This window comes from Callithrix jacchus, chromosome 3, assembly GCF_049354715.1.
Source record: "Callithrix jacchus isolate 240 chromosome 3, calJac240_pri, whole genome shotgun sequence".
NCBI lineage: Eukaryota > Metazoa > Chordata > Mammalia > Primates > Cebidae > Callithrix > Callithrix jacchus.
In genome coordinates this window covers 78,147,469-78,173,096 of record NC_133504.1, presented here as the reverse complement: position 1 = coordinate 78,173,096, position 25,628 = coordinate 78,147,469, and the positions used below count along the sequence as shown (strand labels likewise).

At 33.8% G+C, this 25,628-nt stretch overlaps 2 protein-coding genes across 10 annotated transcripts in view; one reads left to right on the top strand and one right to left on the bottom strand.

Annotated features, from left to right (window-relative positions):
* The window catches only part of LOC118152213 (uncharacterized), a 106,588-nt gene extending 101,939 nt beyond the window's left edge, over nt 1-4,649 (top strand). For both annotated transcript variants that reach the window (XR_013532949.1, XR_013532931.1), the window contains one exon: nt 4,538-4,649. The gene's annotated coding sequence lies outside the window, so the exon portion shown is untranslated. The remainder of the gene's footprint in view (nt 1-4,537) is intronic.
* Nucleotides 1-25,628, bottom strand: part of PDE5A (phosphodiesterase 5A) — a 130,787-nt gene that overhangs the window by 43,221 nt on the left and 61,938 nt on the right. For 3 of the 8 annotated variants that reach the window (XM_017970274.4, XM_017970276.4, XM_017970275.4), the window contains exons 6-11: nt 25,115-25,252; nt 22,617-22,684; nt 21,553-21,600; nt 14,436-14,544; nt 13,358-13,445; nt 3,269-3,444 (exon numbers count right to left, since the gene is read on the bottom strand). In XM_017970274.4, coding sequence (XP_017825763.1) covers nt 3,269-3,444; nt 13,358-13,445; nt 14,436-14,544; nt 21,553-21,600; nt 22,617-22,684; nt 25,115-25,252 — 627 coding nt within the window. The remainder of the gene's footprint in view (nt 1-3,268; nt 3,445-13,357; nt 13,446-14,435; nt 14,545-21,552; nt 21,601-22,616; nt 22,685-25,114; nt 25,253-25,628) is intronic. The other 5 variants (XM_003732444.6, XM_008992766.5, XM_002806651.7 and 2 more) reach the window with 2 other exon arrangements.

Sequence of the window (25,628 nt, the reverse complement as noted above, 5' to 3'; positions counted from 1 at the left end):
AGCCGGCCTAGAAATAACTTTTGGCTCAAACTTGGCAGAAAATGTATTTTCTTTTTTTAAAACAATATTGACTTTAGTTATTTTTGCTTGTGTACAGAATTAAAGGAAAAATCTTGGTGTAATCTGACATTTTGATGTTAGTATTGGGAAAGAAAGTAGTCTAGAAGTGGCTCTCAGATGAGGCCGGTAACCACTCTAGAATTCACACAGAAAAACTGGATGCCTGAGACATAATCATACAGATTGAAGGTTCCCTTTACACTCCTACAATTTAAGAGCTGAGAAGAGAGTAGTGCTGGCCAGTAAAGCCATCCATTGAAAGTTGAGGACACTGAGGCTCAGGGATTCTCATGATTTGGCTATAAGCTCACACCTAGTGACAAGACAAGGGGGCTAACGACTCAGCTTTCAATTCCTAACCTAAACACAATTCATTACTTAGAAGAGTTAAAAAATCAGGCTTACTGACTTAATTTCTGTTTTCAAAAGTGATCATTTCTAAGTATAGACTGAGCATTGCAAACGTAAAAATCTGAAATCCAAAATGCTCTAATAAGCATTTCCTTTTGAGTGTCATGCTGCTGCTCAGAGAGTTTTGGATTTTGGAACATTTTTGTGTTTGAGATTTTTTTGATTTGGATTATTCAACCATTAAGTATAATGCATGCATTCCAAAAATCTGAAAAAAAAAATGCAAAATACAAAACACTTCTGGTCTCAAATCCCATTACTCAAACTGTAATGGGATTTCTAAAAACATTCTTTTAGGTATTTAAAATATCTATTGTGCTTTGAAAGAATATTTTTTAAAGTTCATTTTTGACAGAGACAACAGAGATTTACAACAAAACCCAAGAGCTTAAAAATAATTGATAAAAAGGTAGCTGATTTTCAAACTTTAAATGGCAAGTAAAGTAATTCAGCAACCCAAACCAGTATTTCTTGAACCAGTCTTCAAAATTTTAAGTAATTAAAAATCTAAAGCCAAGTGACACATATATGTACTATCTTATGATTTAGAACTGTTGTGATACTGTATTACATTGGATCTTTCTCGGCATTTGAACCATTAATCACTAGAAAACCTCGGGAAACTCAGAGCTGCTCTCTCCTGCCCATGTGAAATTGATGGGTCATGGCTGTAACCTGTTACTGCTGAGACCATAGTGGTGGTCCCCAAGAAAAGCTAAGACTGTGACCATGAATTAGCCTAGTATTAATAAGGGCAAACATGGATACATGCATAAAGAAATGACACAATACATTCTAAGTTAAAAAAATAATTTTACTAAACACAAAAGATAAAAACAGCACCTTACAAATGGGGCCTAAGGATTAACTTTGTTAATACATATAAGCATTAGAATACAATTGAAACATTAGATAAAATTTAGTTGTTTTTATTGTCAACATTGTTTTATTGTTATTAGAATGATCACAACTTCCAGGTCAAAATAATTCACTATCTTTTGAAGAGCTGAGGGATTTGTGCCCTTGGCTTTTATCCAATGGCCTCAGAAAGAAAGGAACGTTTTTTTCCAGGTTAGATCTGTGATCATAGAAATGACATCACATATGACCTGAAATCAAAAATATTTTATACTAGGTAAAAGCCTAATTATCCATATATTTAACTGATGGAGAGCTGTAAAGTAAAGATAGAACTAAATCTCAATCAAGAAAATACTCAGAGATTTTAAACAAAGTAATACTGTCTGGTATTGCTTCAAACTAAGCCAGTGGGAGGGGAAGGGGAGTGCAGAGGAGAGAGGTGGGAGTGGATGGACTGATACTGGCTACGGGTTGATAATGACTGAATGGATGATGAGTACGTTAGGGTTTATTAAGCTGTTCTTTCTACTTCTGTATATGTTTGAAACTTTCCATAATAAAACATTTAAAAAAAAGAAATAAATTCTAATTGATAGCTGACTTAGATTCATTTTTTCAGTGAAAAACCATGGAACTGAAAAAATTAGATTAAAAATTATATATATAATATATAAATACACATATACACAGATATATGTACATATGTATATATGCATATTTAAAGCTATTTGTATACATATGTATGTGTGTTATATGTATCTAATTGAAAATATATTTGAAGTATATACCTTTGTTTATATATATATATATATATATATACTTGCAACCAATTTCTGCTGGTTATAATTCAAGTCTTTTATATAATACTATAGCAAACCTATTAGTACAATATAGCAGCCTTTCATATAATACTATAGCAAACCTATTAGTATAATATATTCAGCAAAGAAACCTATTAGTATAACATATTCAGCAAAGAAACCTATTAGTATAATATATTCAGCATAGAAAGTAAAGGGTACTCTCTGGTAAATTTTATATAATATATGTCCCTCTAGCTCTTTAGATTAGGTATGTATTTAATGAGACATTGAAGGAAATATTACTATATCCCAAATACTGATTTTCTCTAATTTCAACTAGATAAGAAATCTCCACGTTATATCAATTGAACATTTTCAAGGCAGTTAGTGAAACATATATGTAGAAAGGACTGACCCTGTTGGAATAGGTCAGTCCTATGTGAGAAACGGCCTTCCTAGGTCAGTCCCTGGCAGCCAGTGGTTTCTTCACTCACTACCTGCACATTCAGAGTCACTTGGGGGAGCTTGGTAGTCACACAGATTCCCAGCCTCTACCCAAGACTTACTGAATTAGAACTTTCAGAAGTAGGGTATATAAATTTGTAATTTGAATAGTTTCTCAGATGATTCCAGGAGTTACAACTCTTCTTGCTATTCGTTGATTTTATTTTTTCTTCTCCTCACTTCCTCACTCCTAATTCTCTCAAGAGTGCCTAGGGTTTCTGGTTTGTTTTTGGTTTTTTTTGAAAATTTTTTTCACAACTGTTCTCATAGAGAGATGGGGAGGCTCAGGCAATGGGAAAGGGACAGATAAACTATAGTGGGAGTAGTCATCGATGTGAATGGATTATTAAAGTCAACATTGCTTTTTGCAGAAAAATGAAAGGCCAAAAGGGATAAACATCCTGAGTTGTGGTTTGGTCATATGACCTTTGACAAGTTTCTTAAATATTCTGAGTCTTAGTTTCTTTCACTCTTTAGTTGAGGATAACAAGGATCTCATCATCTAAATCACATAATCTTGGTGAGGACACAATGACAGAACACACACACACACCAGGAGTGACTATGAGGGAAAGGTAAAAGGTGAGTGTTTGGTAGTAGGGAGTGAGAGTTCCCTAAACTTCACCCACCTCCAATGTGACCATTTGCTTGGCCATGGCTCTCTCCACCGCTTCATACATCTGCGTGTTCTGGATCCCTAAGCCACAAAAGATGACAAAAGCTTCCAGAAACTGTTCATCATTTCGATTGAAAGGCTTAACCTTACCAGTATTCTCCTCCATCTTATTAACAAGTTGGCAAACCCCTGTAACAATCAGAGAAATTGAGCAAACGTTATTGTTAATTATCATAGTTTTTGTTGGCTTTTATGTACATGCCCAAAGATTGTCTTATACTTTTCTCCGAAAAATGCTTGGTATGCCAAAATAAGCAAATGAACCTCCACAAATATAAGCAAGAGAAGTAAACAGAATTTATATGAGAACTAGTTTCACGTAGTCTTAAACATACATTGCTGATGTTCTAAAAATCCTAGAGTACTATTTTCTTCCAGACTCCGTCATGAATTTTAGATCAGTTGAGTCCCCAAAGACAATTTGTCCTTTGGAAACTAATTGGACTGTTGTACACTTGCCAACAGAACAATTTTGATGCACATCAGAATTTTGGGTCACATAGATCTCCTTTCCTTACTGAGAAACCAGAAGTTAAAAAAAACACACACAGTTACATACAAAATAGAATGCAGAAAGGAGGCAACTGACATAGGCAGTCTCAAATTTCAAATCTATACCTCTGCATCCAGGAGAATTATGTTTGCAGAAAATTTTGATATTGCAAATAATTATGCAAATAAAAATGACTACTTAGAAATAAAAGTCAAATACTTAGTCAATAAAAATGGAAGATTATATCAACATTAAGATAAATCTTTACTGAACTGATTGTTCTATGGCTTTCTGAGCCTCATGGTCTCTCTGATGAGTGACCTCACAGAGGTCACTTTGGTGACCCAACCTACCTACCTCTCTGTAAACAAAGTGTTGTTAAAGTCCTTATCACTTCTGAGTATTTAGTAACAGACTTCTACCATGTGCCCACTGTGGGACTGGAATTGTCCTAAATACTTTGGTAGACACATGAACTCTAGTCTTCACAATTTATTCTGTGAGGTAGATGCAACCATCCTCGTTTTACAGATAAGGAAGGTGAATCTCAGAAAGGTTATTTCATTTGCTCAAAGTCACTTAGCTGGTATGTGTGGGTTTGAAATTCAATCCCCAGCCCAGCCTGGCCCAAGGGCCGCTCTCATCTGCCATGTTACCTGTCAGATCATTGCTAGCAGTACCCTGATTGCAACTTGCTTGCCCACAACCTCTGCTCCTGCTTTTCCACAGGCCTGCACTACTCCCCACTGCCTTCCTTCCTGCCTCTCCAGCTGATCCCTACACCTCCTTCACAATGAGTTCCAAGAGGCCTCCCACTTACAGGTGAGGCAGACATTTTTCTACCCCCTTAACATGATCAGTTTGTGTATCATGGCAAATTTTATTTCTATTTCTCTTTCTAGACTGTCAGTATCTTGGGCTTAGAGATTTTATTTTTTTTTTTTCAGCTCTACTTCTTCAGCTGGCAAAACGCCTAGCATATAGTAGGAACTAAAAAAATGTTTTCCAAATTAATGACGGAATGTAGAATTGCAGCTCTGACTGTAACTACTTTCCCATGAAGACTATAATAGACTATTACCCTTTATTTTTCCTGGAGCTCAAAAGGATTTCACAGAATCTGGAAGATGGTTGCACATTAAGCCCCTTTACCTCCACCGATGTTCACTTTATTTACTTTTCATGCTATAAATGATCTAAACTCCTTTTTGCTCTTTTTGTTTATCTACTTTAAACAGTAAACACATCTACATGCCTATCTATTTGCATTAGTGCTGCAGAAGTTAGGTTTTTTTTTTGTAATCAATTATTCCATAGTCAAGGAAACTTTAAACATGACATAATGAGTTTGGACACTGCTAGTAAAAGCCATGTACTAAATGGCAATCGGCGTTCATTATCTTAAATGTATGTAGCCTGTGTATGGCAAAAAACAAGAACAACACAATAAAAACAAACAAACAAACAAAAAAACCAGGGGTTATATCCTTCAACCTTTGTGAATCTCCAAATTATAAATATGGAACTGTTTATATAGACTTCTACCTCCTAAATCACATTTCCTTGAGAGTCACATTTCATGCCCTTATCCTCACACCACAATGAATTGCCTTTCAGATTTACAAAAGTTTTCTCTTACTTGATAGCCTTTTTCATAAACAAGATTTAAAAAATTATTTCATAAGCATTACCACATGTATGGCAAGAAAAGTACAACACAGAGGGGTTGAGATGTGAATACCAGGTAGTCTGCAAGGCTTATGACCTAGCTAAGTAGCTCTCCTGTACAGCAGTTCAAATCTATGCCTTAGTCAAAATTCACTGAATGAATATATGAGTTATATATGAGAGTTATGAAATTATACCTGTGGAATTGCTCACAAGTCCTTTAAATGTAATGTTATGTGTATAAGTACCGAGGTTCTGCTATAACAAATACAGCTCAGAACAGAACAGCTAAAGTATATCCATCTATTGATCCACATTATAGATATAGATATATGGACACAGAGTTAAGCTCTGGGGAAAACAACAACAACAAAAAGCGGGTACTGAAGACAAATCATCCATTAAGGCATATAAATTAATTTTCTTTTGAAAGTGAGGCCATGTTTATATAGCATTCCTGATAATCCCATTGATCTCTTAATACTCTTCAGAAAATGTAATTATCTCAAACAAAAATACCCATGTTAAAAAAAAGTTCTTAAGAAAAAGAGGGCTCATAACAAATGGATTTCCCTGTTTAAGAACATCAAAACCTGGGCACATTACAGACAGTTTTCACAGTTTCTTCCTTAACGATCTGAAACAAGTAAGGAGTACAATAATGAAACTTAAAACAGGAAGTCTGAGATGCCACATTACTAAGAAACTATTCCAAATCAGAATCACTTATATTTGAAAATGAAATTATTATTGCAAAACCAAAAATAAAAGAGAGCCATCTAGCAAAATCCCATTAATAAGTAAAATCATAAAATAAAACCTCATTAAAAAACATATTAGGGGAAAACCAAGAAGCAGTAAAGTTAGACAGTAAAATATCAGAGTTACCTAACATTATAGAGTTCATAAAGTACTCAAAATGTCGTCATGATAGTAGGTCAGAGAGCTAATTAGCATTGAAGGCACCCGCTGGAAATTATGCTGACGGGATTAGATGGCTTCTAAAATTAAACAGTTATATTTCCTTTTCCATAATTCCAGGGATCAGATGTTGTTACCAGTCAGTCTTCCTCCTGGCTCTTTGGCAGAACAGGGGGTTGATGCTTACACTCTGTTTGCAGTCTTATGTCCTCTCTACCACACACAACATGAACCCCAAAATTAGCATCCTGCCTTATTAAAATGTAAATCATACCTTTATCACCTGTTTTGCAAATAGTTTTGTTTCTGGACTTTTCATTTGTCAGTCATCTTAATTTGAAGAAGTTTTTGCTGTATAAAAGATTTAATTTTTTAAGGAGCCAAAATAATTATCCTTACAATACTCAACTATAGCGCCTCGCTTTTAAAAGAGGCTTCCTCATTTTAATATTATAGGTAAACCTATATTTCCCCTAGTATTTTATAGATGTATTATATTACATTTAATCTTATAATCAAACTTAATTTTTCTCCCAACTGCTCTTGGAGTCTTGTAACATCAGAACAGTTATTCTTTCTCTGATGATCTGAATTGTCACAGTATACTGTATTCATATTTGTTTTAACTATGACATACTTTTCCCACATTTTAATATTTTTGAAATCAGTATGCATGGTATAATCAATATCTTGTCATAGTAAATTGAAACAATATTTTACTTTATTGGAGACATGTAAAATGGTGTCTTTCATTCAAAAGGCATCTTACTTAAAAATAATGAAATATACCCTATTCTGTTATAAACAATAACACATTTTATATGCCATATTATGGGTCTGCATTTAGACTTTCTGTTTTGTTTCACCAATCTTGACATGTCTTTTAGCCCCTATATCATACTTTTAATTATTTTACTTTTGTATCATTTTAATTTCTGAAAGGGCAATTCTGCAACCATCAGCTATGATTCTTTTTACATCTCCAGTTGTAAGTATTATCAATGTTTGTAAATGGTGATCAGGAACAACCCCCATCCCACCCAGATCTCACAAGGATACATATTAAAACTGATACAATCTGGGGAGAGTTGATATCTCATACACTAGATTTCAATCGTTCCAGAAATGTATTCACTTCTTAATGATTTTTAAGTCACTCAGAATTTTGTAGTTTTCCTCATATAAATGGTATATATTTCTGGCTAAGTTTATTTCTTGTTACCACAGTAAATGAGATTTCTTTTCCCTATTGTTTTCTAACAAATTTGTCTTAGCATATATTAACATTATTTCTCATTAATAATTTGATAATGAGGCCCCTTTAAAAACTCTTATAAAATAGGTACTTTCAGCTAATTCTTTTTGGGTTTTCTATTTGACAATAATATAATTTGTAAGATATTTGGCCTCTTTTTTTCTGTGGCTCACCTTATTTCAACCTTGCCTCCCTTCTGATTGCTTTGGTTAGAATTTCGTTGAGGAATATATATATTTTTTGACAAATTCTTTTTCAGTTGCTTCCATGAAAAATTCTAAAATCCTCTTGAGCTAGTATTGCTTACCACCAATTTTTACAGAAATTCTCCATTTTGCCAAATGTTAATTTCTATTTGCTCACTGTAATATCAAGTATCTTTTAACATGTTTTCACTATCTGTAGTTACAGTCCCTCTCTCATTCCTATTTGCATTTCTCTCTTAATATCCTCATTATCTGTTGGAGATTTGTCTATTATTATTGTCCATTATCTCTTGTTTTACTATTTCTTCCCATTTCGTAAGTCTATTTTTTTCAAATTTTTTCTTCTACTTTCTTTCTTCTTATGTATACATTTATTTGGGGAAGGCAGCAAAATGAGAAGATAAGGGTGCTGCTTTTCTAATTTCTATGGTTGAATACTTAAGTTTTTTTTCATTATTTCTTAATAATAATAAAATATTTAAAGCTACATAATTCCCTCTGAATATAGCTTTGACCATGTATATTGAGTTTTTATGTTAATAGAATACTTAATTTTCTAAAATGCTGTAATTTAATTATCACTTTTGATTTCTTCTTTGTCAGTTAGGAGAATGCTTTCCAGGTTCTCAGTGAGTTTTTTCTTTCCAACCTATCCTTTTATTATATATTAATAGTTTTAATGCACTGTGATCTATGAAAGTGGCCAAAAATTCTGCTTTTCAGAAATGACTTTGTGCTGCGTATCATTAATATTTGTTGATTTCTGATGGATATTTGAGGATAATTTATATTTTTAAATTCTGAAACATAAAAGTAAAGCTATATGTATGTGAATTAGATCAATTTAATTTTTATCAACTCTAATGCTTTCTTATTTTTCCCTATAATTTAACACTGGCAAGTATACTTCAGGCCCAGTATGATTATCATTTTGTCCACCTCTCCGTGTATTTTTAACAGTTTTAGTTTTTGTATGTCAATGATGCTATTTAGTTTATTAGCATTTACGGCAATTACATTTTTCTCTGTGGGCTTTAATATTACTCAATGAAAGGCAATTCTTTACATTACCTTTTACCATAAATTCTACTTTGTTTGATAGAAATATTGTTATCCCTATTCAATTTTTGCCCATGTTGTGTAAAATGTGTCTTTACAAATGACATATACTTCACGAGTTCCAGGAATTCCTTAGTGTTTCTGACCCCCTAAAGACTACTTCTCTGTTTTCTAGTGCTACTATGAAGTTTTCCTTATTTTTCTGTTTCTTCAGTCAATTATTGAAGCTGTGATCTTTACATTTATTTTTATTATATAGATCTTCATTTCTATAATTCTAAGCTTTAATATCTTAATTCCATTTTTTTCTAATTTTCTTCCACCTGTTACTGCCTCTACACCCTACAGTCTTATTTACTTGTGCTTATCATAACTAGGCATAATTTACAATTCTCTAACTCAGAAAAAAACCTAGATACTTTAAGTAATACAAGAAATGTATACCATGGAAGACAATGCACCATTTAATTATAAACAGATGATCAGTTAGCGATATCGCCAAGGGATAAAATTAAATATGAGAAGTAAAATGAAGTAGAAGTCAAATTTAAGCTGATATAACACTAGGATACTTATTTATGGCTTGAAATTCTACTTCAATGCACAGAAAAGCAGCTTATCTCTATGCACCTATTTAAAGGTCCACTCCCGAGTAATTTATTAAATAAAGCCAAAATAAATTAACAGAGTAAGATAAGATGGTGTGGGAGTGACAGTCAATGATTCAAAAACTTATTGAGGCCTACTCAAAAAATTCTGTAAGCTTGCAGGTCTCCCAAATGTACCGACACAAAGGAACTAAAATGAGGTGTCATTTGGAGAATCAGAATGATGTACGTATTTAGCCAGTTCAAATACGCTACAAGAACAAGTTTGAAAGTGTAAGAGACTTAGAAAATTCACTGTGGAAATAAAAAACAGAAACTTCTTACAGTGTAGATGCGAAAGGATTAAGATAGTAACCAGTTCACAAATACATACTTCTCGTATTTCTCTGTCAAACGTGGTGGAGCACTGTAATTTTTATTTTTTATGCTTTTCTTTACTAAAAATGAGATGAAAAAGTAAGCTATTTAAAGTGAAGATGTTTTAAGCATCCTTTTTTTTATTTTTCAATGGGAATAGGACTAATTTCTTCAAACTTTATTCTGAAATTCGTATGGAAAATATAGGCATAAAAATGTCTGGTAAATATGACATTGGAAAAAGGCATATTTAGCATGATAAGTAGGAAAAATAATTAGTTAAAATAAATGAATAATAAATGATAAATGAATAATTATATAAATGAATAAATGATAACAAACGATAAATGAATAGTAAATGATAAATAAATAATAAATGAATAATAAATAAAATAAATGAGAAATATATTTCCTTAACAGTATTGGAAGCAAAGTGGTAGAAACATTGTGTATTAGTTAGGGCACTGAGAAAACATTTGATAGGAAACAATACCTCAGGGAATAAATGTGATGGGACAGCAGGCCCCATACTGATCTAATGTCTATAATTTCAACTAAATGTCAGTAATGGAAAAAATGAGAGGGAAGGAAGAAGATAACAGAAAACACATGCGTCTGTCTGTCTTTCTGCACTAACTCTATAGGGATTCTCTATTAGAATTACATAATAGTGGAATCTGGTCTATGACATGTAAGACAAATTATCCATAATCATGACATTTTCCATGCTGCAGCTGTAGGTACCTTAGTCCAGAAATCAAATTCTTAGTTTTGTCACATTTGTAAAACAGCAGGGAACACTGGAAAATTTCCCTCTCATATTTGGGATCTACTTGAGAACCTCTCCTCACCTTGCACAAAACCCTACTAGAGAAATCATTTCCTTTTCCTTTCTTTTCATTTACCAGGATTTTTCTCTCCAAAATCAACATTTGCCTACTTTTGGCTCTGTTCAAGTAGGGTGACACAAAATACATGCTAAGAAAAGTCTGATTATTTCATTTTTTATATTTTGCTTACTTGTCTGACACAGTGACAGGATCACAGAATGTGAATTTTGAACAAATCTGAAAGGTTATTAAGTTCAACTCTACAGAGGTAAGTAATGTACCCATAAACGTGCATGAAGATGAGTGGCGTTAACACAATGCTGTGAGTGTGACTCCTGGGCACTGCGCTTTCCATGTCACCTAACTCGCTTTCATTTACCATACACATAAAGTGACAAAAGGGCCTGATGCATAACTTCCTCCAGCCACTCCCCATTCCCAGTTATTATTTTAAAGAAATGCTGCTAAAAACGTGAAGATGTGACTTGATGCTGCAAGCTGCCACTCTGCCTTCCTTCCTATGACAATTTACTAGCAAACAATGCATTCCATCTGGAATTTAATTTCACACTTACAAAGGCTGAAGACAGCTTGTAGTAAATCTTTATACTAATAAAAAAGCACTTTAAAAAGCATAACACTTATAGTTTTCCCCTTGACCTCCCTAGGAAATAAAATTTTATAACATTTACATGGTATCATATTGTAAGGCACCCTCAGCAGTTTTCTTTTATTGCCTATGTTAGAGATCTGATCAGTGAGAATCTTTTAAAAAGATCTCACAGATTCATTAGCCTCCACTTTTTTCTCCGAACTGTAGAAGAGTTGACTCAACAGCCCAGCAGGGGGTTGGCATGCTGGCTTCTAAGAGGCTGTAATGCACAATTCACTAGCCTTAGGAGCTGACCCTCAGCCTCCTAGCTTAGACACTAGATTACCATACGAAGACTGCTGGGGTGGAGTCACAGTAACTAAGTTGACAAGACTGATTTTTAAAACCAGAATGGTATCAATGTTCAAAAAGAAACAGACCCATCCCAGAAACAGAAGTACAAGCACCTGCAGCTCTAGTCCTCTACCTCAAGTCCAGTTCATACAATAAGAAACAACTGTCAGGGCAACCAGTATATTTTAAGATGACATGAATAACGCATTCTCTTCCCATGAACTAACCTACACTGGAAAAGAAAGTAATCCGTACAAGTTGGGTGGGTGGGACTGGAATCAGAACAAGGGAAATCAGACTCATAGAATGTTTAATTGTACTAAGCTGATGTATCCCTCTCACAATAAGAATGCAATCTATGCAGAGGGACTGGGAATTGGTAGGATATTATTGGCTATAACCTGCTGTATCCACTGCACCTAAGCAAAGACTCACCATATGGTCAGAATACTCAATGCACACTGATACAACTCTCTACATACATCTCTGTGTTAGGGACAAATGTCACTTTACTCTTGCACCGAACTTGGATAGGCACTTTTAACATCTGTCTTTTCTTTCTCTATTTTCATTATTGATACCTTCTGCTCCCTCTTTCTGACAAAAACTCTCATTCAATAAAATTATAGTCAAATCTTGCAACTAGAAAAGTTTTTAGACTTTTAATATTGTATTTATATATGTAAGTGTTGCTCCATTAGGGTTTTAATTCTAAATGTAACCTTTAAAAAGTTAATATTTTCTTTATTTTCAGGTTCTTAGGAGAATGTTAACAGTTCAGATCTTTTTCGCTAAATCAACCATGGATGACTGGCTTATAAAATCCTACTTAACCTTTATATAACCGCAGTACCAGGAAACAAATATGTCATTAAAAGGAGACATCATTCAATTTTTCTGAGAATGCATTCTTCTTCCATCATTCCTGAAGTAGAGGTTTTCCTATAATCATATTAAGAACATAAGCTCCTGAGGGCAGGGATTTCTGCTCTGTTCACTGACTTATCTCAATTGCTAAGAACAGTGGAGTGCTCAATAAATATGTATTAAATAAATAAATGAATATAACCTATAACATAAACTACATTCTTAAAAAAAAAGTCAACATCCAGGAGATAAGACTCTAAAATAATACACATTACCCACTTAATGTCTCTTACACAGTCCACTAAATTTCAATACATCATAATTCTTAAACAAAAAATTCTGCTGAAATAGGATAATAATTATAAAAATACACCATAGTTTGTAAGATGCTGAACAAATGTTTGTTGGTATTTATCAATTATTTTAAGTCTTCTATCATTCCTATTTTTATCTTTTTTTTTTTTTTTTTGAGATGGAGTCTCGCTCTGTCACTCAGGATGGATCAGTTCACTGCAACCTCCACCTCCCGGGTTCAGGCTATTCTCCTGCCTCAGTCTCCCAAGTAGCTGGGACAACAGGTAAATGCTACCACACCAACGTCATTTTTATATTTTTAGTAGAGATAAGGTTTCATCATATTGGTCAGGTTGGTCTTGAACTCCTGACCTCATGATCCACCCACCTCGGCCTCTCAAAGTGTTGGGATTACAGGCATGAGCCACTGCGCCTGGCCTTTTAAAAAACATTTTATTCTTTACATTTGAAAGAAAGTATAGCTGGGAATACGTTTCTTAAAATAAGTTTAGAGTATAGGTTAAAGAAAAGGCTTTACCTATAACTTTATTCTTCTTTCCATTTTTTATAGGTGTACAAAGTAAACTTCTAATGCACTGCTGGTTTACATTTCCTGTGTTTTCAGTCTAAACAAAAACAAAAAGACAAAACAGCTAAAATGGTAAAGAGATTGATTTGTTCATTAGATGCCATATAAACTATATGGCACATTTGAAAGCACTATATATTCAACTTTTATATTACTTAGAGAACATTGGAGAGCAGAAAATGTACAAATTATAATAAAGTCCACATAAATGCAATATAAAGCAATATCTTTACTTGCTAAAAATATCAGATTTTTTCACTTCAAACTTTCCAAATAGCTTATACATAATAAGTAAAATGTAAAAATAAGTAAAAAAATAAGTAAAATAAGTAAAAGTATAGTATCTACTATACTGGTGTAGTAAATGTCCCAAATAACTTAACAAGAGGGGCAGAATCTAAACACTACCTAAAATGCTTCATGTTACAAACCTGTTCTTTAGTAATACCACTGTTTCTATTGCTATATTGCTAAAGTTCAAACAATGTCTCCTGGACATCAAAGAACAAAAGCAAGGCAGCTGCCTCAAGTGCAATGCTTTCCTGAAAAGGTGAGAGAAAATATTATAATTCAAATTTTTCCATGTCTGAGAACCAGATATTTATAGCTTTGAGGTCAAGAAAAACAGACATCCGTTTTCCCAGAGCTACACACTATGATAGATTATCAATTGCATTAGTTCAAGCCACACAGAAACTAATTTTTACAAGTAAGACAATAACTCTAGCAATATTATCTAAGGAATGTCATTGACATTATGTAAGTAATAGCTAAATTACTTCAAAAACAGTATGGTCACTTATTAATAGATGTTTAGAAAGGTAAAAAAATTACAAGGAGAAACACCCAAGTATAGCTCTCGATAGATGTTATGATCTATTTTATTTTCTTTCCTCAGATGAGGGAAAGCACAGATCATTCCTAAACAGCCAATTCTGGAGCTAGTCTTTCAGTTCAAGAAAAACTGTAAGTACATATCTGATGGGAAAACTGCCTTCTAGCTTCAGTCTAAAATTGGGTTACTTACTGTCCAGGGAAATCGTTTATCCTTACTGACATCTGGGATATTAAGTGGTTCCATAGTATTTTTGACATACTGAGCATACATGTAATTGATTTTGTTTGCATCATGTTCCCTGTGGAAATAACAGATATGAGTTCCCTCTGTGCAGTTAAAAAAAAAAGCATGGGCAAACAGCTAAATAAATGATTAAGGAAGAAAAACACCAGTCTTAAATTATAAGGCAAAATATATACTTATTTGGAAAATACAGCTTTAAATGTGTTTGATGATTTACAATTTGTCAGTTATATAGTTTAAATGTTTTGAAAAGGAAAAAATTTTTGCAGTTTACCCATCTGACAAAGGGCTGATATCCAGAATTTACAAAGAACTCAAACAGATTTACAAGAAAAAAACAAACAAGCCCATTCAAAAGTGGGCAAAGGATATGAACAGACACTTTACGAAAGAAGACATATATGAGGCCAACAATCATATGAAAAAATGCTCATCGTCACTGGTCATCAGAGAGATGCAAATCAAAACCACATTGAGATACCACCTCACGCCAGTTAGAATGGAGATCATTAAAAAATCTGGAGACAACAGATGCTGGAGAGGATGTGGAGAAAAAGGAACACTTTTATACTGTTGGTGGGAGTGTAAATTAGTCCAACCATTGTGGAAGACAGTGTGGCGATTCCTCAAGGCCTTAGAAATAGAAATTCCATTTGACCCAGCAATCCCATTACTGGGTATATACCCAAAGAACTATAAATCATTCTACTATAAGGACACATGCACACGAATGTTTATTGCAGCACTGTTTACAATAGCAAAGACCTGGAATCAACCCAAATGCCCATTGATAATAGACTGGATTGGAAAAATGTGGCACATATACACCATGGAATATTATGCAGCAATCAGAAATGATGAGTTCGTGTCGTTTGTAGGGACATGGATGAATCTGGAGAACATCATTCTCAGCAAACTGACACAAGAACAGAAAACGAAACACCGCATATTCTCACTCATAGGCGGGTGATGAAAAATGAGAACACATGGACACAGAGAGGGGAGTACTAAACACTGGGGTCTATTGGGGGGAAAAGGGGAGGGCCAGTGGGAGGGGGAGGTGGGGAGGGATGGCCTGAGGAGAAACGCCAAATGTGGGTGAAGGGGAGAAAGCAAACAGAACACACTGCCATGTGTATACCTATGCAACTGTATTGCATGCTCTGCACATGTACCCCAAAACCTAAAATGCAATAAAAAAAAAAGAAAAAGAGAGAAAATAAAAACTTCCAGTATCAAAATGCATTAGAACTAAAGGTGGAAGTTGCACAACAGTGTAAATGTACTAGGTGCCACTGAATTGTTCACTTTAAAATTTTATGTTATGTGAATTTCATCTCAATAAGTTTTTTTAAAAACACTATAAGTTCAACAACAAGGAGTCTCAAAAAGTAATACAAGGTCTACCAACGAAGAAAAGCCCAGGACATAATGGCTTTACTGCTGAATTCCACCAAACACTTAAAGAAGAACTAACATCAATCTTTATCAAACTCTTTCAAAAAATTGAAGTGGAGGGAATACTTCCAAACCCACATTACTAGGCAAGCACTACCTTGATACCAAAGCAAGATATGGACACTACAAGAAAATAAAATTACAGGCCAATATTACAGATGAATTTAGACATAAAAATCCTCAACAAAGTACTAACAAACTGAATTTGACAGTGCCATAAAAGAAACATTCACCATAATCTAGTGGGATTTATCCCTGGGATACAAGGAGGGTTCATCATATGCAAATCAATAAATGTGACACACTGCATTAACATAACGAAACACAAAAGCCATATGATCATCTTGATAGATGTAGAAAAAGCATTTAACAAAATTCAGCACCCTTTCATGGTAAAAACTCTCAACAGATTATGTATAGAAGGAATATACCAAAATACAATAAAGGCCATTCAGGACATAAAAAAAAAAAAAAATAGAAATGAACCCAAAATATATTAATACTCATCATCAGTGTAAATAGGTTAAAAAAAAAATAATAAAAAAATAAATGTTTTGAAAAGACAAAATCTCACAATTTTTCAACAAGTTTTTATACATGTAAATGGCCTTATTCTCATTGCAAATGGGCATGTCATTTAATGTAAATTCATATGTCCCTTCATGTCTTATTTTCTCATCAAATTATAGAATGCCAAAGGTCTAGTGCTTGTTTTACTTCTTCATTATTTGTTTTATCTATCCATCCCAATAAAACAGTATTATACACATTTTAAGACCGGGGGGAAAATAAAACAGCTTAGAAAAAAATTTAAAAGCTTTTCTCTCTAGTTAAGTCTATTTTCTTTCTCCTGTCTTTTTGTCGTGTCTTTCTTAACATATTTCCCTTTGTTCAGTTTCCTCTCCACCCCTTTTTTCTGCTTTGAGATGCTTTACGATATCTTTAGAATTAAAAATTTATCCTCCTCAAAAACTTTTCACGAACTTACAATATTTTTTACCAGTTATGTTCCAGTCTCTTGCTTCATAGATTGATCATGAAAGATTAATCTGATACCAGGGGATACAGTGTCAGTGCAAGGGATGGAAAACAGAAAGGAACATGTTTTTTCATCAGCAAACTCCTTATATTCCCTTGTGGTGATGATGAATTCAGCAAAGAGAGCCAGGTTATGGAAATTTACTCCATCTATAAGGACATGGTTTTTTTTTTGGTATTTATATTTTAACAGCACTCACTGAAGAAGTAGGAATGCCTAACAATAGCAGACATTTCAAAATAAAATCCAGTTGGCCCTCTACACCCACAGGTCTACATCTTTCGATTCACCCAACTGCAGTATCAAAAATAAGTCAAAGAAAGAAAAGTAACATAAATTAAAAAAATAGTAAAAAATAACAACTATTTAAATAGCAATTACACTATATTAGGTATTATAAATAATGTGGAGGGGATGTGCATAGGTTATAGGCAAATACTACATCATTTTATACAAGGGACTTTGGTGTCTATAGATTTCAGTATTCACAGGGGTGAATTTCCAGTATTCACAGGGGTGAACCAATTTCCCGAGGATACCGAGTGACAACAGCCTACATCTCAGGAAAAAATGTCCACTTGTTCTGAGTTTTCAAAGTTCCAATGTTCTGCTTATCTTCTGTTCTTCCTACCCAACCTGCCCAAGCTGCTTCTTGGGACAGTGGTTTCATATGGCATCCTTGAGAGCTAGTGATTCCATGAAGATTCCTGAACTCTATGTCCTTGTTTCTGGCCAAGATATTTTGGCCTTCCATTTGTTGTACATTTTACTTGAAGTGTAATGTGGTCAAACCAAGTACTGACCACTTGTGGAGTATCACGTATACATGAAAAAGAATGAAAAAGAAATGACAGAATAGTAACATAAGAGTAAATAAACTTTAAATGGAATATTTCTTGAGACTAGACCGAGAGTCTGTGAAGGCATGCCAGTTATCATACACATCAGACCTAAAACACTCCTGAGATCCTACCTCATACATATTATCTGGGTGACACTCAAGAAAGGGTTATATAAGTGCAGGTTTTAGTTTTAATAAAACAATGTTTAAAACTATAAATATTTTATAAATAGCAACAGCCTAGAGGGAAGAAAATAAGTAGCTATAGTGAAAAGGTGAGACAGGAGAATGAAGTACATTGGAGAAGTAAGTATTCTTGTAGAATCTCTTTTAAAATGATAATTATCATATAACTATTATTATTCTTATCATCATTATGGTAAGAGTAGGAGTCAGAAAAAAATCCAAACTGGTTAAGCAATTTATCAGAGATCACAAATTTGGACTTAAGTAGTTAATACTGAGAAGGAGAGGTACAAAAACTACTTATAAATCAACAAATACCTGGTATCTTATTCGACTCCCTGAAATTTTTTGGTTTTCCTGATGGTTACTTTAAGTGAAAAATGAGCATTAGATTAATTAAAGTTACATAATGCCATGTTTATTCCTTACTCTATAAGAAATGTTGATAAATTTTCAGTTTCTGCACTCAATAAATACAGATTGAATACCTTCTCCATCAGAGCCACCCTTAGCAGTATGTGGGAGACAAACTTACACAGGTTAGTAATTGTCATAGGAGCTTACAGTCTAGTAGAAGACTGTAACAGAATGAATGTGTTTAAATTACATGGACTCTTTGGGTAGAGTATAGTGCAGAGACTGCCAGTTGTCCTTCAATAATTTTCCTCCCTTCTGTTGGTCTAGACATATATGGCCACCCAGAATAAAGACCACATTTCTCAGTCACCCTACCAGCTTAGCATTTCCATCTGGCTAAGTTTTAGTCAACAAGATGTAAGAGAAAATGTTTGAGATGGCTTCTAATAACTTTCCTAAGAGACAGGTGATACATGCTATTTGTCCCTTCTTTTCCTGTCCCCCATCCTACTGTTTAAAATGTGGATATGATGGCTGGAGCTGCATCCTTATCCTGAAGGAAGGGGCCATACCCTGGGGATTTAAGGAAGAAAGTCCAAAGGTCCTTTGGTCCCTGAAGCCTTTGTGGAGCAGAGCTACAGCACAACCCTGAGCTGGCTACCTCTGGGTTTGTACAGGAGAGATTAATAATACTAAGTTCTTGTTTAAGAATAATATGTGTTCTTGTTTAAGCTATTTTTATTGTGGGTTTTCACGATCCACCTAATCCTAAGTGATTCAGTGTGACAATGCAAGTACCACACATGTGGAGAAGATGGACAGGTAGCACCTAAATGAAGTGGAATAGGGAAGAGGTGGCAATAGAGAAATGAATTCACAGTTGGCTGAGATTATTTAAAGGAGAGAAAGATATCAGGAATGAAAGGCAGAGAATTCGAGGCAGGAAAAAAAACAAAAACAAACAGTAAAAAATACATTGCTAACATGGAAGAGTTCTATGTGTAATTGGGAAATACTAAATTGTTACAGATTGTCAAGAATAAAATGATGATTTTAGGCTGAAAATATTGGGCTAGGACAAACAGTGAAAGATTTTGAAAGTGTAATATAAGGAATACGAATCTCATTTTTTCAATGATGGGAATATTATGGTGGCCCTTAGAATGTGGCTCAGAGCTCCAATTGCAGAAAGAGTAGCCAACCAATGTTTCAGATTGCTGTGCTCTGGAAGTCATCGCCATGTTTGCACTGAGGTCATGCCTAGCAGGGCTGGACCCAGACAAAATGACTGAGCCCACTAGGGACACTAAGGTAAGCCTAATCCTGGGAGACCCAGTATTCTTCTCACAGTAAATTTCAGATAAAGGACTTCCCAAAAGCCTTGCCAATCCTTCCTTAAAACTGTTCAACTGTCTAAGATACTTCTGCACAACTTTACTTCTTTCTTTCTTCCTCTCCTTAACTCTGAGTCAGACTTTTGTGTTAGTCTGATGGCTTTCCTGGCTCCTTCCCTCTTGTTCTCACAGGGTGTTCCTCTAATAAATTTCTGCACATTTAATCTCATCTTGGCATCTGTTTGATGAAGACCTGAACTAACTCAAACATCTAAGGCTCTTTGTACAATGTGTATCAATGGAATTGTATATAAATGCATTGTTAGGAAAACAGAATTAAGTACATAGAGCTTGGAAAAATAAGTTTCTGTGCTTTAGAATTAAATGGGAGTCACTGCAGGCTAATATAAACCAAAGACAAAAAAGTACATCAAAGAGACAGAGAACAATAGCTAACACTTACTGAGTACTTACTACATGCCAGAAAATTTCTGAGGCATTTTATATACATTATCTCATTTAATTCTTACTGCAAGCCTACTATTATTATAGATGAAGAAACTGAGGCTTTGAGAGATTAAATAACTTACATGAAGTCCCTCAGCTAGTAAGCCCAGTAAGTGGCAGAACTTAAATATTTATATGTAAATACAATCAGTCGGACTTCTACATTCTGATACTCTATATCCACAATTTTTTAAAATTCTTTACTTATTTAATTATACTTATATTTTCTAATATCGTAATCAATAACAAGTATAAACTAATAGATATATTGCTAGAAAATGGCCTTAAAGAATTAATTCTATGTAGTTGTCATTTTATGACACAAATGTGCATTTGTGAGTGAACATAAAGTTAATTAGTATGGAATTATAGCACCAAAATATCTGTTTATCAAAATAAAAAGCTAACATAAATTGTACAACATTATACTCATTTTTTCCTTCTAATTGGGTGGCTCTTAAATTGAAGTACAAAAACCCTAAAAATTCCCACCATCTGGAAATGAGCCTCCCTTCGGAAATTCCTGGGCAACTCAACTCCCAAGAGCTTACTATGATTTATCTCACTTATGATATGATGCTAATAATGATGTGCAATGTTCACCCTGAATATCTTGTTTTACTTTTAACATTTCAAAACCATCTTCAGTATATTATTTTAATTTATGAAGTAATTAGTGGATTGGTTAGAAAAATCCCGAATGAGTTATGCTTTTTAATTGATAAATAACAATCTAAAAAGAAAGATTTGCTTACTGCTACCAACAAATTGCCTAGCATTTCATCAAACTGAGAGATGGCAAAGTTTGGATTGGCACAGTTTTTAATAATGAGAATTGGAGTCCTAAATCCTTCCAACAATCAGTTTTAGAAACATAATAAAGAATCTGCTGGTGAAAAATAAGTATCAATATTAGTTTAGCCCCTTTTCAAAATGTTAACATTACTAAACACCATTTAAATTCAGTTTTATTGCAAAATAAGGCCTGTTACCTAATTTTCATTAAAATTAAAAAAAATATGTCTCAGAGGCCTTTTACTGTATCACTATAGTAAAAGCTAACTTTAAATATTTAGTCAACGTAAGCTATTACTGTTGAAATGATTGTAAAGTCAGTTAATAAAATCAGTTAAAATGATTCGTGTAAATTAGTCTCTTTTAAGGTAATCACACTGACCTGTTTATCCTTTATAAAAATATCTTTATACTAAGACTGTCTTGGAATCATTAAATCAATAAGTGGAAAGATACTTTCCATTTTGCCTACAGAGAGGGAATGTGGAATTTAAAAACAAATATATATAGCAAGACTCTTCTTGTGTTTTTTAAGTGCATATTTACCAGTAGAGGTCACTATCACACCAATTCACTGGATTTGTCCAGCTACTGCTAAAAGAAATTAGAGAGGGCCTGGATGAATTTATAAGAAAAAAATCAAAATGCCAATACCTAAAATATAATTACACAGAGATATGCTGCTGCACAAATATTAAAAGATAATGTAAATAATTCATCATTTGGACTTTTAATATGATTATCATGCTGATTTTCCTATTGTCCCATGGAGATAAAGGTAAGTATATAAACATAGCTGTATATATTTCTGTTTATATATAGTAACTCATTATTCATGCAAGCCAAAAAGTAAAATATTCAAATATTTACATGTGTCCTGACTAGAAACTTTCTAAAATATTCTTTTCAAAAAGGAAAAATGATAGTACAGCAAATCAAATTAATATATAGCAATGTACACATTATCACACATTCCAAAAGGATTCAATACTAACTAAAACTATGGTAAATCTGCTAGTAAATCCAGTGGCACTGGAGCTTAGAAAGGAATAAGTGTGGAGATGGGCTGTAATCTCAGCGCATGATCAGCAAAGCCGAGAGGGAAATAAAGATCAGCTATTGGATCATGACCATTTGAACCCCAAATTCCAGGACATCAGAAAACTCTCTAGGTAGCGAAACCATGGTTTATCTCCCTTGATTACCAACCTCATGCCCAAGTCAGCAGTCAAGGCTTAAAGTCAGGCATACCTTCTGAGTCAAATGAATTCCCCATCTGCCTCCAAGTTGTATTCCTGCCCTTTGCTAATTCCTAAAATTTTTTGAATAGGAGAAAAGGCCTTTACTTGCTCCACATTGTGAAAATAATAATCTAGTAATAATGAGTTTTGATTTAAATATAAATACTTAACAAAGTACCAACTTTAAGTCACTGTGGTCACTAGTCTCTCCATCTTGATGGAGGAAGACTTAGGACCAGAAATGTGAGAAAAGACAAGAGACAATAAAATAATCTGTAGCTTATATATCTTAAGTCAAACTGGTCATGCAATAACTATTTAGCCAATATTAGATACATGTGATAATGACAAGAGAATAAATGCTTTTACCTTGTTAATGCATCAGATGATTTTTCTAATTCCTCACACTCCATGTGAAACACACTAGAAAAAGAATCCTGGAAATGGAGAGAAAACACAGACTGAGAAATAAGTTTGACAAGGTAAAGAAAACTACCTAGATACAGACACACATGCTATGGAACTGACCAAAAAAAACCCAATACTTGTAATATATTTTTACTTACTCTTGGGAAAAAATAGATCCAAGTACTCATTTCATGACATCCTCAAAACTTCCCATTTAATAAATAAAAGTTTTGTTCATATGATTTCTGATTTTCTCTTGCAAAAATGATGATTTGAATAGTAATTTTGTTTTTTTTTTTTAACACTAGGTGCTGATGGATTTCTTAGTGTCAAAATTTTTTATGCTTATTGAAAATTCTCTGGCTTTTAAGTATACAATGATAGTTGTTAAATACCCGGTAAACAATCACTTCTTAAAAAGATGTCTCATTCAGTAATATTTTATGTGATTATTAAAATAATTGTGACAATTTTAACAACATAGAGTAATACTTTTGAAATTACATTAAAGGCCAGGTGTGGTGGTTCATGCCCAAAACGTTGGGAGACCAGTGCGGGCGAATCACTTGAGGCCAGGAGTTTGAGACCAGCCTGGCCAACATGGTAAAACCCGCACTATATGAAAAATACAAAAATTAGCTCGGCATGGTGGCACGTGGTTGTAATCCCAGCTATTGGGGAGGCTGAGACACAAGAATTTCTTGAATCTGGGAGGCCCAGGTTGCAATGAGCCAAGATTGTGAGATTGTGCCACTGCACTCCAGCCTGAATGATACAGCAATATTCTTTCTCAAAAATAAGAAAGAAAAAGAAATTTTAATCACATTAAAAAGCAGAACAGCATATTGCATCCATGCTCTATTTATACAGAATTGGAAGAAAGTAGGAAAAAAAAAATCACAGTTTAATGTGGAGATGGAAGAAATCTGTACATTCTTTTCCTCCTTACATTATCATCTTTGCTCATGTTGTTGATGTATTTTTAAACAACAAATAAATGTAATACAATTGAATATCAAGTCACTTAATTCCTTTTCTAAATCCTACAACTTAAGTGGTCAAAAAGTGAGCAAAATATCCTAATAGGCATATTGTTGAGAAATACTTCAAAGCAGGACTGATCCAAATCACTGTATGTTATCTGGGAGAAGTATGCATTGAATGCTAATTAAAGTGATAAAAGTTGTTTTAAAAAAGGAGTGCTTCATGTATAACTTTCAAAAATTAAATGCAAAAAGTGAGTCACAGAGCAAAAATTACAGATTAAGTGGCACACTACATTAAGGAATTCAGGACCTGAACTTTAAAATAATAGCTGCTATCTTGTAATCACTTCTATATTAAGGTTTTTATAACTGATTGAAAAATATTAAATAGTATCTATGAAAATACCAATTATTTTTTAGCCCAGTGAGCTCTCATTTGATATTTTATTAATGAGAATTTTGTATTAACGCATCCATCTGGCGTATATACACATCCCAAATGGTTGAGATATTGAGTCATACAGTATAGTCTTTATATCTAAACCAACTAAAATTTCTTAATATAAATTAAGTATTGAATACCTTTTATTATTCTACATCCCCCCAAATATAACTTCAGATATTATGTATAGATTATAACTGACCTATACAAGTGGTAGTCCACACTCTCTTTCCTATTAATCCACAAATGAACAACATATTCTTAAAGACTAAAGGAAAAAGAAAACAAACATACAGCAGAAAGAAATATTCCAAAAACAGTGGTTCATAACTTGAGAAGGGAGAGAAAGTGCATAAAGAAAAACTGCCTTAGGCCAGGAGCCCGATTCTACTGGTAAACTTGATAGCTGGCCTGTCTGTAGCTGGCACTCTGTGACAATATCTTTCCCCAGACACCTGAAATGTTTCTTCACATTATAAAATCACTGGACTGAAATCCACCAGTTAGAATAGTTTAGTGGTTTTCCACTGTTGGCAAAATATGGGACTTACAGGGGTCATTAGTAAAACTCCTACTAGGCTATGCTTTTTGGGTTCTGTACAATTTCTTGAAAAAATAAATTTTTATACCCAACCCATTCAGAATGGGGAGTCTCCCTGTTCATAGCAACTAGGGCACCAGTATTCCTAACCATGAAAAGTTAGCACACTGTAATGACAATATATTTCTCCATGAAGACAGTGTAGCCATTGATAGAAGCAGCACACAGACATTCCCATGGTAACTATTTGCAGGGGGGTGAGATGGGGATATGAACAATGGTAAACAAGGGTGATGAAGGCACCCTCCACCTTCTAACCCTACCTGTCTTCAACCAGAACAGCTCATACTCTGATTGGCTTTACATACATATCCATACACATTTGAGTTTAAAAGAGGGTTCTAAGACCAAAACGACATTTAAAAGCAGTGCTTACAGAAATATAAGGTTTTGTCTTTCTAAAAATGAAAAAGTCATACTCTGTACTCACGGAGCAATCTTCATCCACTATGAAAATGGTGCATTTCTGTACTTGCATGAAAGAGATAATGGTGGCAGCTATTTTCTTTAGAATTACTTCTAATGATTGTTGTTCTTCAAAAATTAAACTAGCAAGGTCAAGCAGCACCTAGACAAAAAAATTAAGAGCTTATTATTTGGCAATTTTTTGTCATTATTAAAGCACAATTATTTATATGGGTTATAAATTGCTTATATAATCTAGCAGGTTATGACCCAGTCTACATTCAAATATTAAATATGTCTCCACTTATTAACAAAATTCTCTGTTGACTGTTAATATAATTAATATAGTTGTTAAGATCACAGGCTCTGAAGTCAGAGTAATCAGTTTTTAGTCCTGACTTCCTTCCCTGCTAGCTTTGAGACTGAGGGCAAATTTCTTGAACATGGGGATATTAATAACACCAAAATCATAGGGCTGTTGGGAGGATTAAGATAATATTTATAAAGTATTTTTAACATTATCTGGTACATAAAACATA